Source organism: Agelaius phoeniceus (genome assembly GCF_051311805.1).
Source record: "Agelaius phoeniceus isolate bAgePho1 chromosome W unlocalized genomic scaffold, bAgePho1.hap1 SUPER_W_unloc_2, whole genome shotgun sequence".
Taxonomy (NCBI): Eukaryota; Metazoa; Chordata; class Aves; order Passeriformes; family Icteridae; genus Agelaius; species Agelaius phoeniceus.
Window position 1 is genome coordinate 10,750,710 of NW_027509867.1, and position 22,287 is coordinate 10,772,996.

The 22,287-nt window shown below is 52.3% G+C and overlaps 2 protein-coding genes across 2 annotated transcripts in view; one reads left to right on the top strand and one right to left on the bottom strand.

Moving 5' to 3' along the window:
• The window catches only part of LOC143692754 (uncharacterized), a 180,694-nt gene that overhangs the window by 36,932 nt on the left and 121,475 nt on the right, over positions 1–22,287 (top strand). The gene's annotated exons all lie outside the window — the stretch shown is intronic.
• Positions 1–22,287, bottom strand: part of LOC143692614 (hydrocephalus-inducing protein homolog) — a 57,274-nt gene that overhangs the window by 13,785 nt on the left and 21,202 nt on the right. The window contains exons 9-29 of the mRNA XM_077172864.1: positions 21,841–21,959; positions 20,462–20,685; positions 18,486–18,553; positions 17,152–17,383; positions 14,106–14,301; positions 13,107–13,235; positions 10,377–10,554; positions 9,621–9,859; positions 8,774–8,907; positions 7,699–7,835; positions 6,929–7,050; positions 6,659–6,841; positions 6,110–6,262; positions 4,802–5,041; positions 3,897–4,055; positions 3,290–3,477; positions 2,947–3,129; positions 2,586–2,705; positions 1,184–1,343; positions 909–1,081; positions 552–750 (exon numbers count right to left, since the gene is read on the bottom strand). Of these exons, the coding sequence (XP_077028979.1) occupies positions 552–750; positions 909–1,081; positions 1,184–1,343; positions 2,586–2,705; positions 2,947–3,129; positions 3,290–3,477; positions 3,897–4,055; positions 4,802–5,041; positions 6,110–6,262; positions 6,659–6,841; positions 6,929–7,050; positions 7,699–7,835; positions 8,774–8,907; positions 9,621–9,859; positions 10,377–10,554; positions 13,107–13,235; positions 14,106–14,301; positions 17,152–17,383; positions 18,486–18,553; positions 20,462–20,685; positions 21,841–21,959 (3,536 nt within the window). The remainder of the gene's footprint in view (positions 1–551; positions 751–908; positions 1,082–1,183; positions 1,344–2,585; positions 2,706–2,946; positions 3,130–3,289; positions 3,478–3,896; positions 4,056–4,801; positions 5,042–6,109; positions 6,263–6,658; positions 6,842–6,928; positions 7,051–7,698; positions 7,836–8,773; positions 8,908–9,620; positions 9,860–10,376; positions 10,555–13,106; positions 13,236–14,105; positions 14,302–17,151; positions 17,384–18,485; positions 18,554–20,461; positions 20,686–21,840; positions 21,960–22,287) is intronic.

A 22,287-nucleotide genomic window follows, 5' to 3' on the forward strand; every position in this document is an offset into this window, starting at 1 on the left:
TCCTGCTGCAGTAAAAAACCCTATCAGCCCAACTCTGCACTCCTGCAGCAGGGAATGCTGCCTTGGAGAGGCACAGAGATGTAAGAACAACCACAAGAAGTATGAGGTGTCTCAGAGCAGGTGGCATTGACAACCCCCTCTAATCACCTGGCACCCGCTCTGAAATGCAGCCCCTAAACCATGGGGAACAAAATCCCAGGGGGAGAGTTTGTTGCACTATGCAAGAGCTTCAGACAAAGTCCAGGAGGAATGTGGAGATCACGCTGCAGTCTATACAAGCTACAAACAACAACCTTCAACCTTAGCTACAGACAACAACCTTCAACCATTCACAGGGACAAGGTGGTTGTGGTACAGGCTCAGGATGCAGTGTCTGCTTATCTGGGGGGATGTGGATGCCCTGCACGTTCTGGCAAACGCTGTGTAGAGGAAGAAGTTGGGGTCACAGCACCCTTGTGTCTGTCAGGTGCAGCTCTTCCTGACTCTGTCCCTAGGAGCACATGGCTGCTCACTGTGCCCCGCTCTGCCAGGCAGGACACAGTCCCTCTCACCTCTAGTTGGAGGGTCTTCTCAATGCTGCCAATCTGCCTGGCCTTGAAATGCAGTGTCACTTCAAGCTCTGAGCGGGGATCAATGGTGCCACTCTCTTGTGACAAGGAGAAGGCCTCAACAAGGTCTTCCAGCCCACTGAGCTGCCAGACCATGGGCAGCAGGGTGTTGTTTTTCAGGACCAAGGTCCTGCTGTCAGTCCTGCAGAGACAGGAAGGCACTTGGCATCAGCTGCTGGGTGGTCACACCAGCCTCACCACTGAATGCAACTTGGAGCAGCTCCATCCGTACCCCAGAAACCAGAGTCAAACATTTTCTCTTTGTCACCAGTCTTGGAGTGCTTGTGGGATGTGACTGACCTGTGCAGGAGCAGTTTGTCAAAGGACAGCTCCAGGGGGCTGACCTCCAGCTTCATGTCCACCCCATGGCAGCACAGGCTGAAGACCACTGGTTCTGGGTTCTTCCCAATGCTGCAGATGAGTTTGTCCTCCAGGAAGCCAGGGCAAGTGGGGAATGCCCAAATGGTCAGCTCCTGGACACGGCCCCAGAGCAAGAAATAGAAAGAGCACTGTGTGTGAGCAGAAGCAGCCCCTGGGCACTTCTGTGGTGCCTGCTCTACCTGCCCTTCTCCCACCTGCTTCTCCTTTGGTTTCAGGCTCATGTTGGGAGGGTCCAGAAGGAATGTCTCTGCTTCCCCAGCACTCTCAAAGGAGAACTGGACCTCCACGTCCCCGGGGGAGTTGTTGAGGATGGTCAGATTCTCCGAGTTGCGGGGACAGTTCTGGGCCTTGTACCTGTCCACAAAAAGGGAAAAGGCTGCAGAGCAGACTCTTGCCTTTGCCACACACCCAGGAGAGCACTGTGTGCACCTGAGGAAGCAGTGCTGGAAGACCCCGCTCTAACAAACAAGGGAGGGAAATGGATCCCAGTCAGGGCCATGGGCATGTGCTCATCCTTGCCTTACTTTGATGCCTTCCCCTGGACCTAGTGCCTCCAGACCAGAAGCCTGATGATGCTCAGGCCAATTCAACAGTTTTTAATACAATGTAAATTCAAAGATGCCTAGAAAAATAACAGTACACCAGGCACATGGGTTCTTTCCCCTTCTTTCTTGGGGTGCCTTCCCTGCAGGGTATAAAGAAAGGCTTTTGGAAAAAGAGTTTAGCTAATCTCTTTCATAAAAGTCATGTAACTGCTTTGGATTTCATGGGTTAGCTCAAAGTCTGAGAAAGAAATATAAAATATCAATTCCCAAGAGGAATGAAAAAAGATAAGAAATTACCCTTCTCTCAGCCGTGGAAAGTGCTTTGGAGTGAAAGGGTTAAAGAGGCAAATAGAAATCCCAGACCATCCATCAACCTGGCTAATGATTGTCTGTTTTTTAAACTATTTTGATTTCATTTACTTGTGTTGTCAAAATAGCCCTAGCCCTCCAGAGCTCCCACAGAGACAAGAACTTAATGTTAAATGTCATTAAAAAAAAGTGACAGTAAAAGTAGAAATACACAATAGCTTCAATGACAAAGTGTTTAGGCAGACTTTATCCAGCAGTGAGGATGCAATATCATTACAGGAAAATGTAATTCCTGCTGTACATTACCTCCAACACCTATTGGCAGGTCAATAATAAAATTTATTCATGAATACAGATTATTGAAAAGTTTACAAAACCTTCTACAGAATAATTGCTCGATCAGGCTACCTGCAGAGCTCAAAGCACTTCAAAAACCACCATAAAGTTCATCTCCTAAGGGGTGAAGCTGAGATGTGGGGTGGGGGACAAAAGTTGCCCCCCAAGTCACCTCTGGACTGGCAGCAGCACGCGGTTCTGGCCACCAAGGCGCCACCAAGGCACCCACTGTGTAGGCAGAGCAGCTCCTGCAAGGCTCATTTGCCTCTTATTTGCTCAAGCTCACACACCTGTGGTCCTTCCAAGCCATGTATCTCCCAGGACAGTGCCCTGGATTGTGCCACCAGGACAGCCTGTCTCTCCAGGCGTGTCCAGAAAAGGACAAGGCCCAGCAGGGAGCACATACCACTCTCTTGATTTCCCACACAGCAGCGGTCCAAAGTGGAATTGCTTTGTGCTCTCCACATATTCCTTGAAGATGATTTCATCTTCCTTCATGATTTTCCTCCACTGTGGAAACACCAGCCTGGGCAGAGAAAGTGGGGAAGGAGGAGCTATGAGATGCTCCAAGCAGGAAATGTAGTCAGAAAGCCATAACCCTTCCTGGTGGCTGAGGTACCATCTGCCTTCTCAGCTCCCAGCACAGGAAGAGATGCTGGGCCACCTCAGGCAGCACCATCTGCCCAGGCCAGAAGCCCCAGGGGGCAGCCCTGGCTGTGAGTCCAGGGGCAGCTGTGCTGTGGGAGGCTGCCAGGGGCCAGCCTTACCGAGGGTTCTGGCTGATGCTGGGGTACAGGCCGGTGCCACGGCAGGGCAGTTCGTACTGGCACTTCGTCTGCACCAGCTCAAACCTCAGAGTCTGCTCAAAACTCCCTGGCTTTTTGGTGGAGAAGTGGACTTTCAGTTCCACCTCACCATGGGCAGGGACTGTCCACCGGTACCGTTTCAGCCTGGCAGTTAAAGAGGAGGCTTCAGACAAGGAGCAAATGAAACAAGGAGGGTGCACTGGCCATCCCATGGAGGCACTGGCACAGGGTCGCTGGGGACGATGGACCTTGTTTGGCAAGAGGACCAAGAAGCAGAGGCATCACTTCCTCCCGTGCAGCTCACCTGAGGAATTCTGTAGGGGTTGAGGCACTTTTCAGCATACTTTTGGATCTTGTTGCAAAGGAATCCCAGGGACTTTTTCTTCTCTGTGTGGAGATCAGGTTCTCATTTGAAGAGTTGTCTCTGCTGACCACTTTACCCGTCTTTGGTTGGCCCTTGGTAGAGCTGCCCTTCACATCTGGGGCCTTGGCCTAAGGGGAGAGAGAACAGGGAGGGAGAGGTGAGCCCTGAGACATTCCCATCCTGGAAAGCAAAATGAGGTTTTGGTCACCAACATGAGAATAAATAAGTCCACCTGCCCATGGAGTTGGTCTTCTTTATTGGTGTTTTGCCTAGGACACCCCTTCTCACTCAGGACCCTCTCCTCAAAGGACATTGATGGTTTCAGTAATTTTTTACCTCTTGTCTTACAGAACTGCTCTGTCTCCAGCAGAGCTCTCTCTTTTGTCCCACTCCTGACAGAAAGGAGACCTACAGTCACAGGCCCCCATCATCACATCTTCACAAGCTCTCTACAATGATCCTTTTCCATCCAACCTGTCCCCTATGCCCCCATCTAGCCTGGTCCCTGCCCTTGCACCTTCAGTGCCAGCACAACTGGAGCACCCACCAGATTGTCTTCCATAGCAGCACCTCCTGGTGCAACAATGGTGAAGGGCTCCACACGCTCTGCAGGGCCCAGCCTCTCCTCTGGGTACTTGACCATGGAGAGCACAGCAGCAGGGGGAAGGGGAGGCCCTTCGGGATGCAGTCCCAGATGTTTCAGCATCTAAAACAGAAGAGAAAATCCTGTTTATACTTCTGTCACCTTCATCCTCACAACGTCTTAGTTAAAGGCACTGAGTTTTTGGCAATGGGGTTTTTGACTTATATGAAGTACAAGTGCTTTGTCATGCCCAGTGGGGTGAGCGGGCTCCAGAGCAGAGGTAAGAGCTATAAGCAGGACTGGGAGAGAAACCTCTCCCAAGTGACTCAGCTGAAGAAAATTATGACCATAAGCTGCCCTGTCCTGGGACTGTTTATAATGATTTCCAGGCTGGGAAGCTCTGAACAGAGGGGATACTTGTACACAGAGCACTCCCACTTTCTGCCCATCTGAGGGACGGTGATAACCTCCCCATCCACATAGATGATACAGAGTCATTGTGGAACATCATCAGGGGCCTGGAGAAGGCTCTGTGCCATTATCACCTGGGGGACACAATGCTCCAGGGCCACACAAGCTCGAGATCTGAGCTTTGCAGGGTTTTACCTGGTCTTCTATTGGCAGCTTCCCATCCCTCAGGATCTCCCTAATCATGGCCTTCAGATTTGTGACCTGCATGTCCAGGCACGGCACCCCAACACGCTCTCCCTTCCTCCCAACAATACAAACGATTTAGGTTCTTCCACAGCATGTCAGCAGAGTTGGCTTTTCCCTGGGGATTGCCTCCATCTCCTGGCACAAGCCTGGGAATGCTGGAGTGCTGTGAAGCTTGGCCAGCATGGACATGGGGACCAGATCTGCCTTCTCACCTTCTCCTCCTCAAGGTACTGCTCATCAAAATCCAGGGAGTAAAACTCAATGGGGAAGGTGCATGGGTTCTTCACCACCACTGTGGCCTCCACCCCATCGCTGCCCACCAGCACCCGTCCCATCTTTAGTGCTGGGGGGCTGAACTCCAACCGTGCCTCCAGACCTTGTCCTGAGAGGTGCAGCTTTAAGTGATTGCTGCTTCCACAAATGTTAAGCTTCAGCTCATTCTTGTAAGACCTCTGAAAAGAGAAAAGCGCGGAAAACCCATCTATGAAGTCCCAGGTGACAGGACCCCAAATACAAAGCTTGCCCCAAGGTCAGGGTGTTATCAGTCCCTCCAAGGTGAATGGAAACCAGATATTTATTTATGCTAGGGACTACAGTGTCTGTGTCCTGGGTCTGAGTAACTGGGATGAGTCCTGGTGTGCACTGTAACTGGTGTTTGGTATCAGATGGATGTACAATGGACTGTCAGGCATTTTCACCTAGTCTTGCAGGAGTACAATGCTCATGGGAAGGTCCCTCGGGGCTGCAGTGTCCAGACACAGTCCTGGCACTGCCGCATCAGGCAAACGCCAGCTCCAAGAGAGAGGCAAACGAGCTCTCACTGGCTAGAAATAAGGGTCATCTCTGCTTAGTGTTTGGCTCTGGTCCAAGCCAGACACAAGATGGTTACACTTCTTGAGCAATTGAAAGATCCCTGGGACTGTTTGTGGGCACAGAAGTGCTTGTGTCCATGCTGGTACACACTGTCAAGCTTCCAAGACCCAGCAGCCACAGGCAAACTACTTTTGGGAATGCTCCACCCTTTAAAAGTTGAATTCCCAGCTGCATGGCAATGTGCAGGCAAGCCAGAGCCTCAGGAACTGCTGACAGCACACCACTACAGGTGACTGTCCTGTCATGCCAAGGAAAGTGTCTGGTGGCTGTTTGGTCTGTCAGTTCTGCAGTAGGATGGGCCTAGACTGGCCATTCCAGGATTATCCTCTGCAAGTGGGCAGCTGCTCTGCACCGAGTGTTGCAGCTGCAAATAGAGCCAGGCAAGGGGGAGGCTGAGGAGAGTTGGGAACATCCCCACCATGTGCTGAGAGGCAGGCACAGAGCCCTGATGCTCTCTGTGCAAGCACCCGGTGGGCATTTCAAAGCACGTCTCATGGGAGAGCTCTGAGGGGTGAACTGAGCCACGCTGAGTCTGGGGCTTGCAGAAAGCGCCCTGTGAAGGCAGAGCTCCTACCACACTCTCTGCACCAGGCCCTCATTTCCAGATAGCCCTGACAGCCTCCCGGGCTGACACCTGACAATCTCACCTCCTCATTGGGTGTAAACTGGATTTGCAGGTTCTGCCACCTTCCTGCATCAAGGGTTCCTTTGGAGGGTGTCACTTCAAAGGGACAGGGCTCATCCTCCAGTGCCAGCCGCTTCTGACGTATGGCTGGTGTCGTGTGTTTCAGTTGATTTTTCTGGGCACAGAAACAAATCCTGTGAGGTCTCCTTGATCTGTGAGGACAGAGTCTCAGTTCCTGTAGTGCTTTGAGACACTGATATGGTGCTGAGAGCACCCCCAGCCAAACCAAGTGTGGCCCCCGTAGGCTAGAGCTGGAGGGAAAACCTGTAGACAGGGCAGGCAGATAAGGAACTACTGTCCTCAGAGGAGGAGGAATGGGTGAAGATGGCAGAAAAGCAAAGCATCCACTAATGGAACAGGTCCAGGCAAACCAGCCTTGATCTAGACCCTCAGAAACTTCCTCAAACACGCTGTAGACCAAGTGCTCAGGCAGCCACAGGAGGAGAAAGGGCAAGAGACACAAAGAAAACCCAACCAAGAAGTTACATGTTCAATGTCACCTGTGCTTTACCTTCAGAACAGGCTTGATGGACCATTTGCAGGGTACTTGGAACTGGTTGTAGAGTTGGATTGTCTCAACCTGGCACTGCCCAACGAGGATGTCAGAGAACTGCAGTGTTTTCTTGGAGAGGTCAAGCGACACTTCCAACACAGTGGCATGGAGGCGGATGTGAAATGTGGGGCCTTTTCTCACCTGGAGAAAGACAGAGAATTCAGCAGAGGGTGCAGGTGACATCTGCTGCTTTGCCCAGCCTGATGCCTGCCCCAAGAGCTGTGGTACCTCTATGGGCAGCAGCACATCCACGTCACCCTGTGGCCAGCGGGCGCTTTCAAAGCGCACGTCAAGCGCCACGCTGTGGCTGGGGGGCAGGCTCTTCATCAGGCCCAGGTCCACGCTGAAACCTTGAACGGATGAAAACAAAGCAGCTGAGATACACCAGAAACACAAAATGTGTCCTAAGCACCTTTAGGCCTTACAGGTGTCCTGGCTGAGAGGTCTGGGAAAAGCCCCACACTGTGCTGTGACCTGGACAAAAACTTAGAGTGCACCTGAACACCCCTCAGACACAGCGAGCCACTGCACGATGGAAGCGCAGCCTTGCCTCAAGGCCTCTTTTGGAAGCCTCTTTTGATCCACCAGAGGATCTCACGGGCTGTTTCCTCAATAAAGGCTGAATACAAGTGCTGTGACAGTATGAACTCCAAACAAAGCACTTCCAAAACACAGAAAATCCCACTGGTTGGCAAAACAAGCCCACAGAGTGCCCAAAGAAACTTGATGCTCGTGGGAGCCAAGGGCAGAGGATGCTGAGAGGTGACCACCCCATGAGGATGATGAGCCCATCTGCCCCCTGCACTGAAGTGTTAGGGCAGTCACAGGCAGGCCAGGAGAGGTTCCTGGGCATGGCTGGCCAGGAGAGCTCTGCCTCTAAAGCTCCCAGCAGAGGCACTGAGAAGAAAAAGCTCAAATACCTCCCCAAGTTCAGTGGCTTCAGCTAATCTGTCTGAGACACCTTCAAGCCCACAGGAAGCATCTCCAGCACTGCTTACCTGTGTCCTGCAGGACAGATACATTGACCTGGAAGAACACTGGGATCTGCCCAGGGTTGGTGATCTCCAGAGTGCTGCTCTCAGTGAAACCCTTAAGGACAGTGCCCATGTCCAGGACATACTCCGGCAGCTCAACTCTGGAGGATTAAGGACAGTCCTTAAACAACAGCCTGGCTACATGGCCAAGTGGGCCGAGGATACAAATAAAGTGGCTCTTTCTTTATTCACTGCTGTAAAAACTCAGCTCAAGCCCATGAAACCCATGGCCTGACCACCTGGCAAAGAGTTTGGGAAGTCAGGAGGAGTACAGGTCCTAGGTTTTATCAGCTACTAATGGTACCTGAAAATAAAATTATTTAAAATGGACACTGGCCACACCTCCTCTGCCATGAAAAGCCAGTATAGGTGAGTCCACCGGGCCTCCACTGGTCTCAGTGAAACTGCTTAGCCTGGTGTACAGCCTGAGCCCTTGCTTTGGGGCCTAGGATAAGGTTTGCCTGCACAGGAAATCATCACTGTTCTGCAAACAGATCACATGACCTGTTGTGCAGAGCATCTTTCTGAATTGAAGCCTCTGGTGCTTGTGCTGCCTCATGATGGTGCAAAGGGACCCACCACATTACCTAGATAAGCCCTGTCACCCCATCAGGATTCAAGCCATCTGATTTTGGGTGTTAAAACATTTGCTGACAGCCACAGTTCCCTTCTCCTTTTGTTTAGTGTGCTCTGTTAGTTGGAACCAAAACATCAGCTGGGAGGTTTTTCTTTCAGAGCTAGGCAGCAGGGACAGAATTTATGCTGTCTGGAAGGGCTTGAAGATCTGCACTGGGTCCCCAGCTCTAGGGACAGAGCCCCACACCTCTGGGGAGCTGAGCGGGCCAAAGCTCAGCGTGGTGCTGGGGAAGGGAGGACACTCCACTGCTCCTGTGCAGCGTGTCACAGCCACAGGGACCTGACCCTTGCTTGGGTCCAGGCTGCTCCCAGCTCTGCAGACCCAAGCAGCTCTCGGGAGAAGGGGACATTGCTGGGTGTTCCCACGGGGCACCTGGAGATGGGGATGGGAGTCCCTACTCACTTGACAAGGCTCTGGCACAGCTCCTTGTCAGGGAACCTGCTCTTCCGGGGATGGGATGTGAGCTTTTTCTGCAGCTCCAGAGCAGCCTTCTCTATCAGCATCTTCATCGTCTTTATCTGCAGCTGAGTGTTTGGCTGAGAAAGGGAAGACAGTGGCTGGTTAGCAAAGGTCCTTCCCAAGGCCCATCTTGCACCTGAGGAAGGATCCCACTCTGCCCTTGTTGAGAGGGGGTGTGGGCTCCTCCTGTCTGGCTGCTCAGTGTCTGTGACACCTCCTGCTCTCTTAGCCAGGACCTCATGTCCAAGGAAGTAACTCCAGCATCTTTGCCTGCCCAGACACTGTTAGCAAAGCTGCTCTGGCCAGGCAGACAGACAAGCCAGGAACCCTCCAGAGCTCCAGATACTTGCCTGCCCCCAGCCAGAACCAAGGCAGCTCAGACAAAAACTGTCTTGAAAGGGAACCGGGACCAAGCTGGTGCCTATTGGAGATGAGCACTGCCAGTACCGCCCCAGGGCACAATCAGGCAGCTGCTGTTAAGGGCTGTAAATCTGGCAGGGCTTGGGTCAGGACCAACAAACTGCCCAGCAATGACCTGCATCTCCTTCAGAGCACCATCAACTCCATCCCTGGAGCATGGCCTTCAGCATCTCTCCCTGGGGTAGCCAGCAAGCTGCTGCAGCCCAGAGGAGACCATGAGCAGAGGGGCAGCCCTAGGTGACCCATGGTTGTCAGTGGGCAAGGAGATCCCAGGTGCCATCAGGGCACCAGGAAGCTGCTGTGGGCTGCAAGGGGCTCAAGTGACATGGAGAAGGTGCCATGTGCCAACCGGGGCTGCAGCTGTTCTTACTGCAATGCCAGAGCCAAGCAAGCGGGGCTGCAGGTCCTGAGTCTTCAGATTCTGAGTCTCCAAGGTCTGAGTCTTTGGGGTCTGAGCTTTCAGGGTCTGAGCTTTCAGGGTCTGAGACTTCAAGGTCTCAGTTGTCAGGCTCTGAGTCTTCTTCTGAAGGACTTCTGATTTATTCCTCTGACTGTACTGTTGCAGGTGTTTTACGGGCTGTTTCAGTGGCTTCTCATATTTTTTATTTTCTGAAGGAAGAAAACATCCACAAAGAGAAGTGTGAGCAAAGTGCCAGTCCCATTTAAGCTGGGAAGTCCCCACCTGCCAACGTTGGTTCCTTCCAGAAAGAAATCCCTCAATCCACCTATAGAAAGTGGATGCTGCTGCTCCTCTCTGAATCCTCGTGTTCGCTCCGACCCATTTCCCTCCCACAGAGGAGCATCTCATCCCCTGCAATGTCACATAAATCCAACCCTGCCAGAAGCCCTGCCAGCCTCTCTTATAGCTTTCCCAAGCCTTTCACGCTCGCCATCATCCTTCAGGACCCTGCCAGATGTGCTGGCAAGCTCTGCAGGACAGTTCCCAGGACAAAGCCCACATGGGATCCTCTGCTCAAGACTCATGAAGCAACCAAAGGACTTGACTTGGTCTGGGAATCCTGCAACCCTCCAGTCTTGGTAGAGGTGAGCATGAGCTGCCCTATGGGCATAGAGCAGGGAACAAAACCAGAGGGGCCCTTCCTGGGGGCAGACAGGCAGTGCCTACCTTTGATGGTCCAAGGCAGGTTCACACTGATCATGGGGCACGTCGCTTCTCCTTTCAGGAAGATATTTTCTGGGTCCAGGTCACCCACTTGAAGCTGGTAAATCCTGCTGAAAGCTCCTGGTAATGCTGGCAGGTAAGAGAATTTCAGCACTTGCTTCTTGCCAGGTGCAATGGAGCCCTGCAGGGATAGGAAAAGAGGGAGGGAATGCATCAGAATGTTTGATGGGGATGGCTCAGGGGACAGACAGGCTGAGCAGACAGGTTCTCATCTAGAAGAAACCATCAGACCACATCACCTTCATGATAAAGGTATTACAGTGTTGGCTTTCACAACTGTTAGAGTAAATACTATTTCTTTTATAATGTTGACTTTTGTAAAAGAAATTTTGCTAAAGTTTAGAGCTCTTTTGTGATAGCAATATTGGCGAAGAGTTGTGGTAATATTAACATTTCACGAGTGAAGGAATGGAAATCTGTTGAATATGTTGAAAAGCAACAAATGACCATCACTAGGACAACTGCACATGCTCCAAAAAGGTGGGAGAGAGGAGAAACTAGGTTAAAATGTTTGAATATGTATAACGACTTGTAAATATGTATTAGGCTGATGCAATACCCAGGGTATATAAGGGCTGTTGCTGTGTTGACTGGTCTGCCTCTGGCTGCAGCTGAGCACTCAGTGCTGTTATTTCTGCTTTAGTGACTTTGTTCCCTATTGTCTCTTATTAAATTTTAACTGAGGCGTGGGCTTCGCTTCTCACATCTTCTGCCTTCCTTGTGCCCAAAAGGTCGAGCCTCCGACCCCAGGGTGCAGTGTGTCCTCCCCAGGGCTCATAAGGCTGCAGCCCCAGCACAGGCTAATGTGAGCACAGCTCTGCTGCTGATGCAGTTTGCCCTCTGCCAGCAAAAGCCCGCCTCGACAAAAAAGGCTCTTCTGCTGCCTCTGTGGATGGGAAGTCCTTGCACTGAACTGGGCCACCAGCTCCTTTCATCCCTTGTAGGAGACAGGCATGGAGAAATGGGAAAGCAAATCGGCTTCCTCTTCCCACTGCAAGGAGGGACAAAGGCAGGAGCGCTGCCTCGGCTCAAAGACATGCAGGCAGGACTGAGAAGCTTGGACAGCGGTGGGATGCTGCTAGTTTTTCTCCTTGCTCTTCCAGTCCCGCTGCTCCCTGGCGCCCTCACTGCCCCACAAAGCCGCTACTGCCCCACAAAGCCGCTGCACAGCAGCAAAGCTGGAGGAGGCAGGGACCAGCAAGCCTTCGTGAGGAACATGTAAGTGGTGCTTTAGCAATGGCAGTGGGGAGGCAGGGCCACGGACAATGTCCTGTGTGATCACACAGCCTGGGTAAGGTGACCCTCAGAAACGCTCCAGTGCCAGCACAGCCTGAGATCTCAGCCATCGGGGTCCCCAGAGTGACTGTGAGGAACCAATTAAATTTTTAGTTATGCCTGAACATATGTTATAAATTCATTTTCTGACATGGGGTGAAAAATTACTAGAGGGGCTGTACACATGCTGGGAGCCTTAATACATCCCACGTGTAAAGGAGATCGCTAGGAGAAAATGCAGGCAGGCTCCGTGCCTGGGGGGCTACAAGCGACCACCCCCGTGGAGGTGGGCAGACCCCGAAGCCCGGGAAAATTTTGCCCGTCTGAGCAAGAGTCTTCCTAAAAGGGCTGAGTTATGGGGGGAACCTTAGCATATAAAAGCAGTTAAAACACTGCCAGTTTTTCCCCGCCATTTTTGGGGTTTTTGTTGGGCTGGGAGCACCTGGAGGGTCCGGCTCCCTGCAGAGCCACTTCTTCCCTGTCTGTCTACGCTGCTCTCGCCGCTTCCCCGCTCACCACCGCAACCCAGTGCTCCGCTGCTCCCCCGAGGGAGCCGTCGCCGCGCCCCGACCGTGACAAGCGGCGGCTGCTGAGCCCGGTGGCCGCAGCCTGCGGGACAACTGGCCCTGCTGCGGGCCCACGGAGCCCGGCCCCGCCGCCGGCCCACGGAGCTCGGCCCCGCTGCCGGCCCATGGAGCCTCAGCCCCGCTACCCGGCCCACGGAGCCCGGCCCCGCTGCCGGCCCATGGAGCCTCAGCCCTGCCGCCGGCCCGCGGAGCCCGGCCCCTCTGCCCGGCCCACGGAGCCCCGCCCGCCATAGCGGGGCACACACGCTCGCTGCGGCTGGCAGCGCACTTGCTCCATCTGCTGAGCAGGACCCGACAGAGCGCCCCAGGGTTCTAGCGGTAATGCTCCGTCCCTGTCCTCTGTTGCTCTCTCCGTTTCTCATTTTCTCTCTCTGCTCTCTTTTCTATCCCCTTCTGGTCGGGACCATGCCCTCTCTTTATCGAGAAACAAATTTCAGATATAATATTTGCTGCGTTTGTGCCTTATTTTCGTCCGAGAAATCTATCCAAAAGAATTCTCCTCTAGTCCCCATAGAGCAGGACAGACAGCGACCAACACACCTGTGCCTCCAAGCGGTGTCTGCCTTGTGACAGCAGAGCCACCCACCAGCCAAGGCCATGGAGGAGTCTATCCAGAGAGCATTTGTTTGACCTTCTCTGCCCCCAGCAGAAATTGCTTACAGCCCTCTCTCTCTCATGGCTGGGTTTCGGTTTTCCTTTCTGACTTTTTTCCCCCTTTTATGCCACCCCCCCCCCCTCCTTTTTTTTTCCCTTTAAAACTCTCCTGGGCCACCTGACACAGGGCTGGGGGTCAATCACTTGTGCTACTTACCGTGGTGGGCTTGACCAGAAACACACCAGGCAGATGCTTGTCTGCAGTGCTAGGGTTTAGCACCCAGTTGAATTCAATCTTGCCAGTGTTCTCCAGGGTGACCTTGCTGTGACCAACTTCATTAAACATCTGGAGAGAAGACACAGGAGTGGGAAGTTACAGACCCAGGCCTGCTGCTGGGAATCTCCTTCCTCTCTCCTGGGCTTGAAAGCAGACACATCCTGCTGGGAGCTGGGAGCAGAGACCAGGGAGGAGATAGGGGCACTTGGGAGCCTGGGGAACCCCCAGGCACAGGGCACCTGCACAGGACCAGGGAGCCCTGGCAGCACACAGAGGTGTGGTAACAACCACGTGAGGGCCAGTAATAAATGGGAACAGAGGGGATGCAGGCCCTCTGCACTCTGAGGGGTCACCAACAACCAGGAGAAACAGAGACAGCACTGAGGCATTCCAGGAGAAAAGGCACCTGCATGCAAGTATTGGCAAGCAACATGCATGCAACAAGGGACTCACACAGGGCAACACAGACAGGGCCAGCAGCTGGAAATATCTGTGGGCTTTCAACTGAAAAAGAGTGAAGTGGGGATTATTCTGGGACAGTCTCTCCAACTATAGTGACTGGAAGCCCAACTTCTTTCCTTGATTATTTGTGGATTAAGCAAGAGCTTTAGACAAGAGCATCTCCTTGGAGGTCAGGCTTTAGGCGTGGATCAGCAGAGGGATGTCTCAGAGACATGGCCTTCAGAGCATCCCCACTGGGACCCTGCCTGGCTCAGGAGGCAGTGTTAGGTACCCTGAAAGAGAGGCATTCCCAATATTTTTAGAGATGGCCATTTTAAAGCACCTTGGATGCCAGATGTGTCCCTCAAAGGCTGTTCTTCCAAGCCCCAGAGCCAACAAAGGGGCTGGAAAGGGGAGGCAGCCCTGGTCCGAGGTGGGCAGGAACCCCCTGGCTGTGGTTCTGAGGCAAGGAGCTGTGCCAGGGGCCGTGTGTGGTACCTGAGAGCCACAGTTGATCTCCCGGAGGCTCAGGGAGTAGCTGACACGTGAGGCAATCAGCTTCACCTCGTAGGTGGGGCCTCCCTCCACGCAGCACAGCGCCCTGGCACCGGCGATGATGCTGAGGTGGCCAGAGTAGGTGAAGGAGACCTTCTGTCTCTCTCCTGGCTGCAGCACACCCAACTGCGGCATGATACTGAAAGCCTGGATGGAGGACAGGAGAGACTGAGGTGTTGAGCGTGGAAATGGATGCAGAAGAGCATCTTGGAGCAAAGTGCAGCTGTAGCCAGAGGGGCCTGTTCCCCAAACACTGCCAGAATCACCTTCACCTCATCCTGCATCCATGCCACTGACCAGTGCAGGGACCATGGGGAAAATCTTCTCCCATCCTCATGGGTCAATGCATTAATTATACACTACATTAAAGTGAACTGGGATGTTTCCTGGCAGTAGAAATTCTCTCTGATGCACAACTTATGGCCTGCTTTCTCTACAGCAAAAACTCCTGCAAAAATTTCCTATGAACCACCTGAGGAGGTCCAGGGGGAGCAATGCCTTCCACAGGTGCTGCACAGCATCCTTGGGCAGCCCTACATCTCCTGCATGGCCTCTCCAAGAACCAGTTGCTTCAGCAGCACTTTGTGATGGGCCTGGAGGGATGTGTGGCCCCTCTGTGGGCAATGCTGAGGGCCGCCAATGGGACTGGGAGCTGCAGCCCTGCTTGCCACACTGACAAGTGAGACAGATTCCCTCTTATCTTCTCCACTTTGAGGGGAGTGCACAGTACATCCACAGAGGACATGATTCCTGCCAACCCTAGTGGGAGGTGAGGGTGTTCAGGAGTTGGTGCTGGCACCTGAAAAACAAGCCATTTTCTATGGTAGGAGGAAGAGACAGCCACTTTGCAAAGTCTCATTTTGTAAGACAGCTTCAGGGCCAGCAGTGCCATAGCAGCTCTGGGTGAAAGCAGAGCCCAGCAAACAGGGAGTCTGGCTGCCTTGGGAAGAGGCTCCATGGAGATCAGGACTCATCCCAGCTTGCTCTGGGAAGGAAGCTGGAGGTGTTACCATCATGATAGAGATAAAAGCCTCATCTTACGTTGTGAAGAAAACAAGGCAAAAATATCCCACACTCAGCACAGGCCTGTAGGATCTGAGCAGGCTTCTCCAAGGAAAACTCTCCTGTTTCTCCCTCCCACACACCCCACACCCAGCCATGGGCCCTGCTGCCCAGCCCACTGTCAGGGCACAGCACAGCAGGGCAGCAAAAAGGGAGCTCAGGACAAGCATGACTTGGTGGTGGCAAGCTGGGGAGCCAACACAACCAGTAGGTGTAAAGAAAATCTACCACTGCTCTTGAAGATTGGGCAAAATCCTGCTCTTCTTTCAGGGCTGTGGCTGCCTCTTCCTTTCCAATCTTGATGTGTCTCCATCGAGATGCCGGGCAATTCAAAGTGCTTCTCTTCTCCTTTGGTGGTTGGGGTTTGAATTTAAGTGGGTAGAGCTCATATCTGGAAAATAACATAACTATGAACAGGGACCTGCAGTGGGAGGGAGGGACACCTGCACGAGCAGCTCCTGGCCAGGATGCAGCCCCTGTGGGTGCTGGCACATTGAACTGAGAAATGGTTGGATCCAGCCCTTCCCAATCCAGGCTGGAGCAGGTCTGTTCTAAAGGCAGCCCAGGGATGACACTGAGCTGTAACTGCTACATTGAGGAACTACAGAAGACAGGGAATAACACCTTGTGGGGATGCAAAAAGCACAGTGGGAGAGGGAAAGACAGAGAAGGCAAGCAAAAAGGTGAGATTTGAGGCAGCAAGGGGTGGACCCGTTCAGTGACGAGCCAGCACAGCCCCCACAGTGCCCAAGGCCAGACACTCTGCAGCTCCACCAGGGATTTATCAGGAATGTTTCCCTGACAGTGTTGGGGGGGGTTGGTTGACATTTTCCAATACTCCCAGGTGACTCAGGTCACATCCCCCATTTTAAATTGAAGCAGGTCCTCGGGGTAACTCTGTGTTTCTAATGCCACGCGAGGGACACAGCTGAGCCGTGCCTGCCTGTCACCCTGCTGAGCTGCAAGTGCTCCCCACACAGTCAAACATGACCTGGGTGCTCCATTCCCAGACAGGCATTCAGGGCCTGCAATGACCTGCTCCCCAAAGAATCACTGTCTTTAGCTTGGTAGCTTGTTATCTAAGGCTGGGTTTCATTTCTGGATGAGGGTCAGTCTCATCATAACCCCCAAGAGACCCCTAATCATCTATCCCACTGTCTTTAGTTTTAATGAATGGCTTGAGGCAACTTCCCTCAAAGAACCATGGTGCCCAGATAATGCCATTTTTCACTCTAAAGTAGAAACTCTCAGGGAGGCAGGAATAGGAGATGATGTGATGAACAAGTCCTGCTGTCAAACAGCACAGAATCCATAAGGGACATGTTGCAGGGGAAATGTCAAAATGAGTAACAAAGAGTGAAGAATCCAAGGTGTCCACTGAAAGCTGACCCCTGGGAAAGAAATTGTCCTGGCACTAAAGGAGTTGTTTCAGAAAAGAAGGAAAGGGAAGGGAACAAGATGTTCAGCATCAGCCCAGGCACTAAGTAGCTCTTTCTCTGGTGTTGGGACTTTCTGGGCATCCGCCAGCACAATGCAAGGGAGGAAGGTGAGGAGCAGAGAGCAGCTCCTGCAGAGACGACCCATCCAAAAGCAGAGGGGCCAAAAGAGCCTCCAGCAGCACTGTGGGAGCTGAGACTAGGAGCCTTTCATCAAGGTGGACATTGCCTCAGGCCACAGAGGTCTGAGAAAGCAGCTTTCACCCCAGCTTTCCTTCCCAGGGGAAACCACTATGGGGGCTATGCAGCACTAAACTGGTGGAAAAACTATTCCCTGAGCAACCAGCCTGATTACAGCTGGTCAGTGTTATTTGAACAAGGAGAAGCCAGAAGCAGTCTGTTGGATCCTAGGCAAACATCTTTGTTCTTTGCCAAGTACAAACAGGGCACCAGGAAGAAGAGCTTCAAGGAGAGGGCAAAGGTGCGCATACCTCGACCTGTTCCCCTGGCTGTCCAAGCAGATTGACCAGTGGAACTGGACAGGGAGTGAGCTGCAGTTGGTCATCTCCAGAGAATGCACTTCTTCAGTGCCACCCACGATGCAGCCAAACTCCAGGGTGCTGGGCTGGATTTGGAGTCTTGGGAAGTGGGCTTGTCCCCGAAGGGTGATATGGGACACTGGGGAGATGTTAGGGAGGCGATGGGTCTTGGTGTAGGGAGAGCCTAGGAAAAGGACACAAATATCCATTTAGGCCCCAGTTATGTCATGACTCCTGGTGTGAATATCCTGGTAGGATGAAAGTGTGATTGGAGGAATTAATTGATACTGAGTTCCCTTTGACACTGATTCCAGACTGCAGCCTTGAAAATGCCCACTCTTAGCCCTGCTGAACACTGCAAGCTTCTCTCTCTCTGATGTGGAGGAGCTCCCTCACCTGCCCCAAACCAGCACCAGTTATTTCTCAGTGATGAGTGTGCACCCAGACTGAGCATTTACTCTGAAAATTCAAGCTGTAAAATTCTCTGCTAAGTCTGCCAACACTCCCGTTTTCAGGATATATTAACATGAGTTCCCACCCACGGTGGCCACTGTGATTGCTGCTGCCTTTCTTGTTTCGTTTATTCAAACGGCAACTTAATAAGTGCCTCAGTGGTGATGCAGGATGGGGAAGAAGCAGCTCAGGAAAGGCAACTTTAAAAAGTTCATGAACTTCATTGGTATGGGTTTAGGATTCGTAGTGAATGTTCCCCTTGGTCTGGGAAGGGGGATAGGGGTTTTGACTGTAGGGCCTTTCCCTTTCCCTTTCCCTTTCCCTTTCCCTTTCCCTTTCCCTTTCCCTTTCCTTTCCCTTTCCTTTCTCCACAGCTCCTCCTGCCTGTGATCATAACTACACCAAAGGGGAGAAACAGCACTTGGTGGGTTGGAAACTTCTGTTGTTGTGTTGTTGTTTGTGCTGATATATTCCAGTAAAGAACTGTTATTCCTTTTCCCATCTTTTTCCCTGGAAGCCCTGCAATTTCAAAGGTATAATAACTTGGAGGGAGAGGGGTCATCTTTCCATTCCAGGAAGATTCCCACCTTCCTTGGCAGACATCTGTCTTTTAAACCAGGTCAGAGACACCAGAAAATACTGACTTTCTATTCCTTGATTCTATTTGGTCTCACAATGACAAAATGCTGCCTGAGGCACCCAGCAGCCCTGGAGTTCACACCCTGAAGAGGCTGCTGTGGCAGACCATGAGTGATGAATGCTTTTATGTTCAAGTGCTCCAGTTTGGAATGCACAGATCCCTCATGCTGTGTCCAAGCCCAGGGAACACTCACCAAAGGAGACGTCACCAAAGCTGAGCTTATCCACCTTGAAGTGTGGAGTCTGTTCAGTGACGCTGCCCCTGGATGGCGAGGACAGAGGAGGAAATGGCTTGGTTAAAGGAATTGCAAAGGTCTGGCTATCGTGGCTCAGAGGCATAAAACCTGGTGTCAGGGGCACCATGGGTTTCAAATCAACACACCACCATGTTCTCAGCATGGTGCCTATGGAGGCAGCTAAAGCCAAGTAACCAGCAGCCAACAGCCACTGATGGGGCTTTGGGCACAGGGCAGGCAGAAAAAGCCCTCGAGTTGCTGGGGGTCCCATGAAGGACCCTGAACACACCTCCAGACATGGCTCTGTGCCTCAGTTTCCCCATCTGCAATGGGATGGACATCAAGGTGTCCCCACAAACTTCTGTAAGCAGCCCTTCCAGCCACAGGTTCCCTGCTTTGCTCCTTCTCAGCTGCAACTGCTGTTCCCATGGAGGAGCTTTCTCAGGAGAGTTTGACCCACACAATCATTAGACACAGTTTTGAAACATGAAGCCAGGGAAGCCCCAAACATCCTCTGGAAAGAGCAGCAACAGTTCTACCCAGGGGACAGATGAATCCTAGAGGAAAGGACCAGCTTGTTAGCAGTGCCCCAGCTGGCTCAGCCAAGAGCAAGAGCTTCAACAACCAAACAAGGCTGTCCTGAATCTAGCACAGCACCTCCCCTGTCCTTGAACTCAGCAGACAGACTCCAAAAGCCACCAACATCCACTGAAATCAGCACTTGAAGCTGCACAACACTCACCAGTTGATTTCATGGTTGATGCCAATCAATGCCCACTCTGCCTTTTGGTTCCAAATCAAGGAGCAGTGACCTGGGCCTTGTGTTGTATTCACAGGACTGCCCCTGGCTCTGCTCTGCACATCTCAACAAGAGACACCTGCCCTCGCTCCAGGAGAAAGCTGCTTATGCACAAACACCCCATGACCACTTTGCGGGAGGGACAGAGGAGAATCAATTCTTTGATGGTGAAAGGTTCCCTCTTGATTTCCAAAAGACAAAAGCAGCACTTTTCCTCCAAAAACAAAGCCAGCATCATTGTTTCTCCACTATGGGCACACCTACTCACCACTTTTCTCTTGCTAAGTAATAACTTGTTCTTTTTTATCCATCTCCCTTATCTCATTGGTATCATCCAGTGCAGATTGCTTTCATTTCTTTACTGCCTTGAGCCAGTGCCCCCCAAGAGCAGCAGCCCAGCTGCAAAGCTGCAGAGCAGCCAGCATCAGCTCTCCTGCTTCCCCTGCATTATCCTAGCAGCACATGGCTCTGGCTGGCAGGGACAAGGCCTCACGCTGCTGTAGTGCTGAGGACTGAGCTCTGCATCCCCTATGATCAGCCCTTCTCCCTCTGGCTGAGCCAGGATTGTCTCTTGCCATGGCACCAGCCCACGGGATGGTGCCCCAGTCCTTGGCACAGTTCCTGCTGCACAGTTCCCTGACTCCCACATCAGCCCTTTGCTGGCTGTGCAAAGGAGGCACCAGAGCACTCTGTGCACAGGAGCTGGGAGCACGGTTTGTGCCCCACAGCATGGCCATGAGAGCTGAGCTGAGGCTGCTGCTGCCCATCTGGCATGGATTATTCACACAAGGTTTTACAAACACTGCTGCTGCTGCAGAATCACCCAGGCTGGCCCATCTGCAGAGCCCTGGGGGCCTTGCTGGGTGTTCAGCTGGGACATCCCAGAGCAGCTGCTGCCCAAAGCTGATCCATCCCACTGCCTGCCATGGCCCAAGGCACAGGGAGATCCCTGCAGGGAGGAGTCATTCCAGCTCCCAGGCACCACCCAGGGCAGGAGGTATCCTCACACTAAAGCAATGCCAGCAGCAGAGCAGAGATTCAGACCTTTTTTCTCTGATCCAGCCCAAAAGGGGGTAGGTGGGGGATGTCCCAGAGACAGCCACAGATGTGCCCACCCAGCTCCCAGGGTCCTTACTTGATGGTCAGGATTGCAGGTGTAGGAGATCCAACCACACTGAACTGGAATTCTTCCTCAAACTTCCCCAGTATGCTGGCACTGAAGGAGATCAGAATAATCTGGATCCCACCTGGTGCAATGATTCCTTTCTTGGGTGCAAACTCGAAGCAGAAGCCCACGTTGGTGGTTGAAGGGATACAGATGAAAGGAGCATCAATAGCTCCTTGGTTCATCAGTTTCACCTGCAGCAGCAAGAAAGCAAAATGGAAATACGTGTGGATTGTTCCCTTCTTGTGAGTTATTGTCTAATGATGCAATTAACACCCAGAAAAAACAGAAGGTGCTTTGTGCTGCTGAATGGCAAAAATCAAAAAAATACAACAGGACAAGTTCTGCCTTTGGGTATCCATGCAGAGCAGTGGCAACTCCACAGAACTGCAGTCACCCTGGGCTTATCCCATGGACACAGAGCAGTGCACTTCTGCTCAGCAGCACTCAGCTCATTGGAAGCTGGCCCTGAGAGCAACATGGGCTGATTGCAGCTGCCCAGTGAATCACCCCAGACCTGCTGCTGCTGCCCCACTGAGCACAGCTCCAACAGCACCATCTACTCATTCACCTTTTCCCATACCATGAAAACAACACATTGAGAATGAGGCATCAACATCAAAATGTACAGACAGCACCATCTTTTGGTAAGAAAACTCAGCATGTCTTTCCCTTCCACAGCCAAGATTTTGGAAGTATCTGGTATGATGCAGTGCCTCATTTTCTACCTCTTCCAGTTGGTCTCTTTTTTTTTTTTTCAAACTTGACTCTATTGGGGGGGAGGCAAATAGGTAGAAAAAGTCCTTTGCTTTATTCCCAGGAACACTTTTGTTTTTCTAGAGCCAGAGATGCACCGAGGCTGAAGTGTGGTGAGGGACTGCTCAGCAAGGGACAGAACTCCCAAGCCCTTTGCAAGGGCCAGCACTGAGCCAGGAGGCTGGATGGCTTTCCTGTGACTTGCAGGAGTAAGCAGGGACACTTGACTGGGAGCTGTTGGCAGTGGGCTGAAGCTCAAAGGCAGCCAGTTTGTTGCAGCTGCTTCTGAACAGCCCGGTGCAAAGGTGCCTTGTGTCTGGCCCTGCCACAAAAGCCTCTGAACATGCAGCTTTTGGAGCCAGTGTTGGTTTCATGTGCCAATGGGTTGTTTTGCAGGAAACCTCCCAGATGATCCCCAAAGAAAGGACTGGGCTTCATGAACAACAGACACACCTTTCTGACCCCCCAGGTTTGAGCAGTGCATCAAATATTCCCTGCTCACAGGTGCCCAGGCTGGCAGCAATTCCACAGCTCCACCAGGCTTGCTGCTGCCAAAGGAGCCATCAGGATCCATCCCAAGCCCTGCTGCTCACCTCATAGGCATGGGGGGTGTTGACAAAAACGTTCCCAATGTTCAGAGTCTGAGAGCTGAGTTCAACCAAGGGTCCTTGGCCTTCCCCTCTGAGCTGCAGGGGCAGCCTGCTCTCACGGCCTGGGGAGAGATGTCCATTGCAGTACAATCATTCCCTCTGTCACACTGGATTTTCCAGGCTGCCTCAGCGCTAGTCCCTGACTCTGAGCTGGATGCAAGCAGCTCCTGATGCTGCAGGAGAAGATATGCACCCTTCTCTTCCCTCAGGAGAAATCCCTTGGGGCTGACTTCTAATTTCTAACCCATTCCTTGGGCTGCTTTCCAATTGGAGCCACCAGTCTGCTGAGTTTAAAACATCTCTGGTGTCTTGTAGTGACAGGCCAAGGAGTAATGGGTAGAAATTGAAAGAAAGGAAATTTAGGTTAGATACTAGGAAGAAATTTTTTAC